The sequence below is a fragment of the Monopterus albus genome, unplaced genomic scaffold (genome assembly GCF_001952655.1).
Source record: "Monopterus albus unplaced genomic scaffold, M_albus_1.0 scaffold65.1, whole genome shotgun sequence".
In the NCBI taxonomy this organism is placed as follows: domain Eukaryota; kingdom Metazoa; phylum Chordata; class Actinopteri; order Synbranchiformes; family Synbranchidae; genus Monopterus; species Monopterus albus.
The window spans coordinates 1,798,294-1,809,720 of record NW_018127945.1 but is presented as its reverse complement, the minus strand read 5'-3'; the positions used below and the strand labels follow the sequence as shown (position 1 = coordinate 1,809,720).

The 11,427-nt window shown below is 40.2% G+C and overlaps 1 protein-coding gene across 2 annotated transcripts in view; it reads right to left on the bottom strand.

Annotated features, from left to right (window-relative positions):
• Positions 1 to 932: 932 nt before the first annotated feature.
• The window catches only part of ca5a (carbonic anhydrase Va), a 19,060-nt gene continuing 8,565 nt past the window's right edge, over positions 933 to 11,427 (bottom strand). For both annotated transcript variants that reach the window (XM_020604374.1, XM_020604375.1), the window contains exons 4-7: positions 8,026 to 8,121; positions 7,782 to 7,844; positions 6,763 to 6,921; positions 933 to 3,545 (exon numbers count right to left, since the gene is read on the bottom strand). In XM_020604374.1, the coding sequence (XP_020460030.1) occupies positions 3,381 to 3,545; positions 6,763 to 6,921; positions 7,782 to 7,844; positions 8,026 to 8,121 (483 nt within the window). In that variant the 3' untranslated portion in view covers positions 933 to 3,380. The remainder of the gene's footprint in view (positions 3,546 to 6,762; positions 6,922 to 7,781; positions 7,845 to 8,025; positions 8,122 to 11,427) is intronic.

The window sequence follows — 11,427 nt, the reverse complement described above, 5'->3', positions numbered from 1 at the left end:
CATCAGACCACAGACACTTTCTTAGACAGGTCTCAGGTCTGTTGGTGGTCTCCCTCACTAGTGGCCTTCCTGTGTGCTCACTCAAGTTTGGAGGATGTAGATTTACAGCTTTGCCACAGTCTTTCCATTTATAATGCTTTATTATACTTGACATTAGGGGATGTTCACTGCCTTGATAGAAAACTTAGTGTCAAACTTTAAATTTTTCTTCATAACATTAACTGAAGTAGCAATCAAAGGGTAAAGTATAGCAAAACTAGAATAACCGTTTTGTGGTTGTACACCTCTGCTAATTAGTCAAACTCAAAGGTATGGGACAAAAGTGAGGTAACTGACCTTTGACTACCAAAATCTAATAAGCTCATCCTTTATTCCAAGTGAACACGTGTCAAATTTGAAAAAGATTCCCTCAAGATGTTCTTTCCTGTGGTATTGCATTCACAAGAACTGGACAGGTGGACAGAAAACCTGAAAACATATCTCTGGCCAAGGCTATTGCTAATGCAGAGGCATAAAAACGTAGAGTTTATACTGCAAAATTCTACTCATCTGCCTAAAATAGACAGTGTGGATGTGGTTGGATCAGATCTGACAGTTGTGGCAGCATAAGCAAACAACCCACCAACTGTCATCACCCTTTTATTCACGTTGCTAAATCCTGATCTGTGTTTTTTTCCATCCGAGTCATGGCCATGTCAAAACACTGAGAAGAGCAAAGGTAAAAACACATTCATAAATGTCTAATGTGAAATAACCACGTCTGTTTTAACTCTGGCAGATTATCCTGTGTCCATGTAAGACCCCAGTTGATGTAGATATGTTTTTACTGTTCTTTTTCATGTAAAAAAAAAAACATCACAATGCTTTAGCTCTACTTCTGTCATTGGAACACACACACACACACACACACACACACACAAAATATACATAAATCTTTCTGATGTCACATTTATTGTTATACATCTATTAATGTCAGTTTCTCTAAAATCATCTTTACATCTACATCATGTAAAACAAGTGGGTGATTTTCAACATTCCCCTTGTGGAGCAGGGGTCTCTGGGAGTAAAACACTTCTCAGTTGCACAGCTGAAGGTTTAGAAGAAGCCATTCAGGTGGAGCAAGGCATGCTGGGAAGAGAGAGTGGCCAAGTAGAGTCCCACAGGACAGGAATGTTGGTTACCCACTGGACAAATAAACAGCTAAAATATGTACTAAAACGTCACACTGAGCTACAGAAGGCAAGTAAAGACGTACCAAGGGTGTAAAACATAAAAAAATGACAGCATTTTGTAACACTTGAGTTTGGAAGTGAGAGGATGAAAAATAAAGATTTTAAAATTCCTTAAGACAACTGATGCAGAAAACATTACATCACCCTCATTTTGAACCATCACTGAACACAGTCACCATAAACTGGTTTGGGATGTCATGTAACAATAAAGGTTAAAAGGAGCAAAATGCCTTGAAACATGAAACAGATCCTGGTGCATGATTCAAATACAGCAATAAAAAACAGTTGTAAAAATAAAGGCTGCATTAGGTCCCTTGTCTCCATGTTATAACACATCAAACATAAATTCAGTATTGCATATCATCTATAAAGAAATGAAAATCAACACATTGCTAGACATGTTTCTGATGCAAAGATCACACTCCACACCTCGCCCGCCCTAACATCTGTAATGTCACAGCTGCCCAGTTTGGCCCCTTCACTGTTAACTCATGAGTCTGCAGCCATCACAATGAATTAACAGCTCTCACTGCACATCACAGCATCAGATCTTTACCACAAATAAATAAATGTGAGGTGGCATAAAACCAACAAAACAGGACAAATGAGAACAGCAATTCCCTCCCAATATCAACCAGATTCAATCAGCTGACCAGGAAGTCTATTAATGGCAATGATTAATCATTTCCTCTATCCTGTTCCTGAGCTGATCAATTTTAATGACAGTAGATTGTTTTATTTTTCAATTACTTGGCATTTTTGTCCACTCAACAGTTTCATAAAGTAAAAAGCAAACCTATTTACCACAACCTTAAGCTCTGTTAACATTAAACAAAAATGCAGAAAAGGATTTTTCAATACTTTATAGTAAATCAACGGATGCCATAAAAGTATCAAAGTTCAATACCCAGCACTAGAGCAAGGGAGTTAATGGCCACAGCGGATGTGAAGTTACTGCAGTGGACAGGTCACCACAGTTAGCACTCTGCTGTTAGCCTAACAAGCTCGTAGACTGAACAAGGTTAACATTTTCACTTTTCTGATTATGCTTATTTAGCTGGTGTTTTGTTAAAATACTCCTACTGACTTTTTTTTTTACTCACGAAGGTTTTATTGCATGTACAGAAACAGGCATAACTTTCACTTCTCCTGGTCTCCCTGTCTCTGCTGCTGCGAGTCTGTGACAGCAGCTGTCTTGCTCCGTTTGTGTGTGTGCGCGCACGTGTGCCCACAAAGGACCGGAGCACCGCCCAATCTCACTCAAACATCACATAGGAGAAATGGCTCCATAAACTCCAAAACATTATTTTTCATCTTATCTTAGTTAATGGTCTTTGATAAAATGCTCCTGTAGATCCCTAGCTCATTAGTACCAGTTCTCCTGTTTGATCACGAGTTACTACACCTACTACAGCCTACAGTTTGCTAGCTAGCTACTGTAGCGATGCCTCTGGATGTTCTGCCTTAATGATCAGGACAGGTGGCACATTTCCGCGATTGGGCGCAGTTCAGCGTCACCATCAGATGCCCCTGGCATTTCAGAGCAGAAAATACTCCACATTTTTTCATCACTTTAAAATCAAATTTTATATACTTGGCAATCTTTTTAATCATTCATTCAAATTTAGCTTGGTTGTTAATAGTGAGATTTTCCTGTGGTCTGACAAACTCAGAACATATTTATTTCTACTTTACCTGGACTTTAAACTACATGTTTGTGCTAATGAGGTTTTACTTCCAGCTCAGTGTGGTTCCCTACCCTGGCCTCCAGTACAAACCCATGGAAAGTAAATATTAAAATTATAGATGTATAATAAATATGATTTATGTCATTACTCATTAATTAGAAAAAAACATCAGTAAACCTTACATATATCCACAACAATCACCCCTTATTGGTTTGAATCACACAAACTGAAATCTGAACACTAATAAAAACACAAATGTACCCTTGCATCCCACCTATTTAATGCTTTACTGCTTGTAATTAAAATGCAAGTCTAACTAAAGTTGCTCATGCTAATGAACAACACTGTATTATGACAGAATAAAAGTCGTTCACATATTAAAAGTAGTTTGTGTGATAACTGTGTGTATTGGCTGCCATAGTGTCCTTTACTGTGCAAGAGGTTGTGTGTACTGGGTCCATCAGTGTTTGTCGCCTTCGACTGATGACACCTCCTGAAGGAAGGGAATGAAAGAAGAGCGGACGGTGCGACCGCACAAAGGCTGCTGCACACGGAAGTTGTTCACCATACTCTTCTGTACGTCATCCTTTGCTGAGGTGAACAGGAGGCTCCGGAAGACCGCCAGCTGAAGGGTGGGAGAGGACCAGAAAGAGAAAACAGCCTTCAACAGGCGTATATGCCACCACAGGGTGATTCACTTCCTCTGTGTAATACTGTTAGGGTGCATGCATTAATAGTTTGACACACCTTAAAGGAATTGTTTGGGATTTTCAAGGTGGTGTTAAAACAATATTGATGTATCCCTGTGTATGTGAGAATAGGTCTTAGTCATCACTTCTACTCTCCACACTGACCCTGAATGTTTCCACCTGGAAAGATCTGTTTCCACGTTCATAGGGATATATCAGTATTGTTTTATCACCACCTTGAAAAATCCTGCAATTTGGCCAGGCAGTGGAACACATGTTTATCATGTGAAACCAGCTTCTAATGTCTCTCTAAAAATAACTGCTAAATAACTGCTACTCAAAGCAGCCCTAGACAAAAACAGCTGATTTTTCCGCTAAGAGACAACAGAAGCCTGTGGTGGCCGGTCTAAAGTTAAGTCCAACTTAAAGCTTGTGACTAGAGGTGGCAGAATAACCCTAGAACTGTGGTTACTTGTTAGTAATCAACTGCCCATTTAAAAAGACACACAATGTAAGATTTATCTCAAGCAAGAGAAATGAGGAGTGGGTTTTTGTATTTAATTGGTAGGTCGATTTGTATGATATTACCGAGTAAGCAAAGTGATGGAGAAGGAGGGATTCTACAGCCCAAGATGGTGGAGAGTTTCTCTGTCACTGCTATCCAGAGGGAATAAACTGGTTGGCAGGTCCAAGTAGCATGAGAATAATTGTCGGTGCAGTCTAGAGTGCATTGTGAGCAGATGTCTGTGTCAGTGAAACCCATTTTAAACATTTTACTTTGTGTAATATGGGTCCTGTAAATGGTCTTGTACTGAATAAGTTGGAAGTTTACATTGCTGGTCATAGAAAAGATGCTATTGCAAATTTCTGTCCACAAATCGGAGCTGAGGGAGAGAGTTAAATCGTTTTCCCAATTGAGTTTTGGTATTGTTATTGTTGAATCTGTATTTGATATGAGTTTATATAACTTGGAATCTGTCTTTCATAATTTCTTCAATTAATTTGGAGTGTTGTAGTGGGTTATTGATTACACTAATTTTTGACTTAATTACGCAGTATTAGCAGTGCATGCGATATATACTGGTGGGCCAGCTCTAATAAAACATTTGAAATTATTTCGCGGGCCAAATATACTTATACCGTGGGCCAGAATTGGGCTTCAATATTTAATGTGAGGGAAATGAGAGCGTGATCACCAATTATATAATTTGGGGGCGGCTGTGGCTCAGGAGGTAGAACTGGTCATTTTCTAACCGGAGGATTAGCGGTTTGATTCCCGGCTTGTCCAGTCAACGGAACCCCCAGTTGCTCCCGGTGATAACACCGGTGTATGAATGTGTGAGCGTTTGGGAGTGCGATGGGGTGAATGGCCAAATAGTGTGAAAGAGCTTTGAGTGTGCTCTAAAAGCATAGAAAGGTGCTATACAAGTATACGACCATTTACCATTCATAATGGAGTGGATTGTGGTGTCTGTTACATGCTGGGTAAGGGAATTACTGATAAGAAAGAGGTCTATTTGAGAAAAAGACTGAAGGAAGGAAGGAAAAGTAGGTGCATTCTCTAGATGTAGGGTTAGTCATTCTCCAGCTATCACCAAGTCCATAATGCTCCATATATTGCTTGTTTCAGAGGAGTGCCAATTTCTTGTATTGCTGGAGATGCTTGAACGGTTCATTTCCAGGTTAATAACTGTTAAAATCACCAGCAATAACAATATTTGTTGAGTTGCATAAAGATGAGAAAAGAAATTATGAAAAAGGATGAATCATCATTATTGGGGCTGTATATGTTGTCTGGTTAATGGGTACCTTAATAATTATAAATCTGCCTTCTGGGTCAGTGATAGATATATTGTGAATTAATGGGATATTTTTATTAATTGAAATTGAGATGCCTCTTTGCCTATTGTTATGCACTATATTGCCAAAAGTATTCACTCAAATTCAGGTGTTCCAACCACTTCCATTGTTACAGGTGTATATAATGAAGCACCTAGGCATGCAGACCGCTTCTACAAACATTTGTGAAAGAATGGGTCGCTCTCAGGAGCTCAGTGATCTCCAGCGTGGTACTGTGATAGGATGCCACCTGTGCAATAAGTCCAGTTGTGAAATTTCCTCGCTACTAAATATTCCACAGTCAACTGTTAGTGGTATTATAACAAAGTGGATGCGATTGGGAACGACAGCAACTCAGCCACAAAGTGGTAGGCCATGTAAAATCATAGTGCAGGGTCAGCATAGCGCACAGAGGTCGCCAACTTTCTGCAGAGTCAATAGCTACAGACCTCCAAACTTCATGTGGCCTTCAGCTCAAGAACAGTGTGTAGAGGGCTTCATGGAATGGGGTTCCATGGTCGAGCAGCTGCATCCAAGCCTTACATCAAGTGCAATGCAAAGCGTTGGATGCAGTGGTGTAAAACACGCCACCACTGGACTCTAGAGCAGTGGAGAAGTGTTCTCTGGAGTGACAAATCACACTTCTCTGTCTGGCAATCCCATGGACCAGTCTGGGTTTGGTGGTTGCCAGGAGAACGGTACTTGTCTGACTGCATTGTGCCAAGTGTAAAGTTTGGTGGAGGGGGATTATGATGTGGGGTCGTTTCTCAGGAGCTGGGCTTGGCCCCTTAGTTCCAGTTTCACTATTATTGGTCGGGGTGTTTTGTTGGAACGCCGACCAAGGTGGTGTACGCGATGAAAAATGATCAGTATCCGGTGGAATTTTGAGTTGGTTTTTCATGACTTCAGTGGCTGTGTATCGCCATATTGAATACCCCCGTGCAGTCTCACAATCTCGCGATACTCAGTAGGTCATCCTCCTACTCAGGACTAATGGTCCATGATCATATCAGATTGGATTATACTCCCCACACAATATCGAATCCAGTGATTTTGTCCAGTATTGGATTAATATCAATACTGAATATTGGATCAGTACATCCCTAAGCCTCTGACCCTAACTATCACAACTACACATCTAACACCGATACTTACATTAACTCCAACTTAAAACTAATTCTAAACTGAACTTAAAACCAGGTCTTAACCCTTGAACAGCCCTTTGAAGTTGTGAGAAAAATGTCCTCAAACAGTAATTTCTCCGCAGTGTAAAAAAAAATAAAAGAAGACATGCATATATACACACACACAAACCTGGTCATGGCTGACTTCTATGTGCTGCTTCATGATGATCCAGGAGACAGACTCTGTCAGAGGGGGTGTTGTCAGAGAGCCATGGTATGTCCAGTAGTCATCGGTGTTGGTGGGTAACAGACAGGCAGGGTCAAACCTAGTAAACTCTACTACACTGCCCTTTGGAGCATCAGACAGAAACACAGTGTGAAACAAGTTACCTGTGTGATAAACTCTTCTGTGTTCTCTGAGAGAGAGACCAGCACAGTCACTACTGGCATTTGTTACACTGTTCATAAACAGATTTGATTCCTAATCTGTGAAGAACGTCAGCATCATTACACCACATACACAATAGTGTCCATTATCTAATTATTTCCCAGTGTATAATACGTCATTCAACAGTCACATTTTATTTGCTTATTAAACATAAACCTTATCACACATTTTTTGTGATAAATGCAGTGAGGCACAAACTGACCTTAATTCACTCACTTTCAATTGGTAAAATCACCAGTATAAAAATATGTATATTAAAATATATTTTCAGTAAAGCTTTTTTCTTCATGAAACATGATCTTTGGTTTACCACTAAAATGGGTAAATTCTAAAGTGCAAATAATGCGTAACAATGTTATGTAATACATCTTTGGCAGATTAATTGCTCACACTTCAAGGGCTGACTTTGTGTAGCCATGTTGCCATGAAAACAAAATACTGACACTTTTCAGTCCACTATCAAGTGGATACATCGTCTCCTCATCAGATGCAGTAAATACACAAACATAAATCTGAGATTCCTAAGATTAGTTTACATGACCATGTAAAGAATAAAGCCCATTGTTACTTCTAGCATGTCAGTGAGACCTGTAGGACCAGACTTGCAGCCTCTCTAATCAGCCGCTAGAGGGCGTCCGATCCTACATTAACAGATTTTTAAATGGATCTTGCAAGGCTCAGTTTATGTGGTCACTGAACCAATGAGTCAATTGCAGAGCTATATATCTTGAAAAAAACAACACTGTGTGTGTGAGACTAACCTCGTGTCTGATTGCAGGCAAAGCGTCCACCAGTTTCTGTAGCCCCTCATGTCTCTTTCCCACCTACCCAAGAACAGAATTAACTATCCATTAACCTGGATTATAATCACAGTAACAAAGCTGCAAATACAGCACATACCACGTAATATGTGCAGTCAGCAGACCTGTGAATGTGCATGTTCATACCGTGGATGCACAAGTTAGGCAGAAACAAGTCTGTTTGTGTGCTTAAACATGTGGGTACCTTCAGAAAGACTCCAATCACAGCCAGTCCATTGTCCTCCATCACTGCCTCTTCAAATAGACTGTACTTGTCAGAGTTCCAGTGGACCAAGTGGAGCTGTGGACATGGTATACAAAATACATCATTAAGCGTGTGCACGTGTGTGTGTGTGTGTGTGTGTGTGTGTGTGTGACTGTAACCCATAACTCTGAGTTTTTACCCTTCTGCTCTGATCCCAGGCCTACTCCTTCTGTCATCAAAAATGACCCACAAATTCTTTGACTTCCTTGCCTTTTTAAAATAAGTGTCATGTGACTGGCTTATTCTGAAATCACTGTGATGCAATATTAACAATAACTGACATACTGCAACAGCAGCTGATCATTTGAACATAGTAAAGCAATATTATTGAAAACGTAAATGACACAAAAGATCAGCTACTGACATACACAGATGGGACACAGTTGTCAGTCAGGACTAACTTGATCCTCTGCATGCATGCACGCACACACAAACACATGTACACACACACGCAAACAAAAGCGGCTGAGTGATGTTGCATGCATGCACGCACACACAAACACACATGTACACACACGCGCAAACAAAAGCGGCTGAGTGATGCGAGTATTATATGTTACATTCGCAGCACCATTAACAAGAGCCTGGACACACACAGTGGAACCTTGTGTTACATAAATGTGCTGAAGGCAATGAAACAACTTGAGTACAGTGGTCAGACATGAAGCAGAGCAGCTGCACCCATCTCAGCTCTCCCCTGCTGCTGAGAGACAAACACACCCTACATGTTTACTGACATACGAGAGAAACACAGCTGGACCAAGGAATGTGGCAGAATACCTGACACCCGATATACAATCCACACAGAGGAGAGACTAATACAGATATGGCATGATAAAGCATATTATTACAATTCTCTGTAATTTTCCAGCCATTTTAAGGACACATAAACAGAAGGCACTGCAAACTAAGTTAACATTTACACTGTGCACACAGTGCAGTATTAGATTTGTTTCCTTCCATTTCTCCTCACCTCTCTTAAACACTTCCATAAACATTTGGTCATGTGGAAAGGAAAGGCAGACTGTAGTAAGTGAACCTGTCTTTCTATTACCCGTTTCCCATAGTACGACATACAGTGGCTTCAAAGTATTCAGACCCCTTCATGTTTTGCACACCATCTCATAATTTTATCTCTGAAGTGATCAATTTTGCTCATTAATCTACACTCAACTTTTAATGACTGTAAAAATTTTGCTAATGTATTAATAATCAAACTATAATCTGTCATTACCAGAAGTACTCAGATCCTCTGCTGTGGCAATGCAAACTATAGTCAGGAGCATCATGTTTGCATTAATTTTCTGTATAGGTACAGAGTACCCAACACATGGTAAAACACAGCAAATACAAAGTACACACACTTCAAATAGAACTGCATGCTCAGTAGGATGTGACATTTTTCTGTTTCTCTTACCCGTTGGACCTGTTTATATTTAGAGAAGTACAAATATTGCACTTCAATTTTTTGTTGGAGGTTTGTGTTCTATTTTTATTATACAGTGGTGTGAAAAAGTATTTGCCCCCTTACTGATTTCTTATCTTTTTGCATGTTTGTCACACTGTAATGTTTCAGATCATCAAACAAATTTAAATATTAGTCAAAGATAACACAAGTAAACACATCATGCAGTTTTTAAATGAAGGTTTTTATTATTAAGGGAAAACAAAATCCAAAACTACAAAACCCTGTGTGAATAAGTGTTTGCCCCCTAAACCGAATAACTGGTTGGGCCACCCTTAGCAGCAACAACTGCAATCAAGCGTTTTCGATAACTTGCCATGAGTCTGCCACAGCGCTGTGGAGGAATTTTGGCCCACTCATCTTGGCAGAATTGTTGTAAGTCAGCCACATTGGAAGGTTTTCGGGCATGAACTGCCTTTTTAAGGTCATGCCACAGCATCTCAATTGGATTCAGGTCAGGACTTTGACTAGGCCACTCCAAAGTCTTCATTTTGTTTTTCCTTCAGCCATTCAGAAGTGGACTTGCTGGTGTGCTTTGGATCATTGTCCTGCTGCAGAACCCAAGTTCGCTTCAGCTTGAGGTCACAAACGGATGGCCGGACATTCTCCTTCAGGATATTTTGGTACACAGCAGAATTCATGGTTCCACTTATCACAGCATGTCTTCCAGGGCCTGAAGCAGCAAAACAGCCCCAGACCATCACACTACCACCACCATATTTTACTGTTGGTATGATGTTCTTTTTCTGAAATGCGGTGTTACATATACGCCACACATAATGGGACACACACCTTCCAAAAAGTTCAACTTTTGTCTCGTCTGTCCACAGAGTATTATCCCAAAAGTCTTGGGGATCATCAAGATGTTTTCTGGCAAAACTGAGACGAGCCTTTATGTTGTACTGTGTTTGCAAAAATAAAAATGGATGCGGCTCGTGATAGCATGTGCGTAGCGATGTACCAGTTAATGTGCAATCAAAATAAAGAAATAAGAATATCAAGAAGAAGGAGAGCACAAATATTGCTTATGGCCTCGCTTCCTCCAGCGCAGAATTGTGACGTCTGTCGCATTTCAATGACATTAAAAAAAAAATAATAATCGCATGAAATGCGACAAGGCCGTTCAGACTGAAGTCGCATTGCAAAACATCGGATATGTATCCGATTTAAGACCACATATGAAAGTGGCCTGGGCCGAATTTGAAAAAAATCGGATTTGTGCTGTTCACACTGTCATAAGGAAATCGGATATGGGTCACACTTGGGCAAAAAGATCGGATTTGGGCCACTTCAGCCTGCAGTGTGAACGTCGTCATACAGTGGGGCAAATAAGTATTTGATACAATGCTGATTTTTCATTTTTTTCCCCCACTTATAAAGAATGGACAGTTCTATAATTTTCATCGTAGGTACACCTCAACTGTGAGAGAAAGAATCTAAAAAAAATTCCAGAAAATCACATTGTTAGATTTTTAAATCATTTATTTCCATTTTATTGCATGAAATAAGTATTTGATCACCTACCAACCAGCAAGAATTCTGGCTCTCACAGACTTGTTAGTTTGTCTTTAAGAAGCCCTCCTATCCTCCACTCATCGCCTGTATTAATTGCACCTGTTTGAATTCGTTACCTGTATAAAAGACACCTGTCCACACAATCTATCAGACTCCAACTTCTCCACTATGGGCAAGACCAAAGAGCTGTCTAAGGACACTAGGGACAAAATTGTAGACCTGCACAAGGCTGGGATGGGCTACAGGACAATAGGCAAACAGCTTGGTGAGAAGGCAACAACTGTTGGTGCAATTATTAGAAAATGGAAGAAATTCAAGATGACTGTCAATCTCCCTTGGACTGGGGCTCCATGCAAGATCTC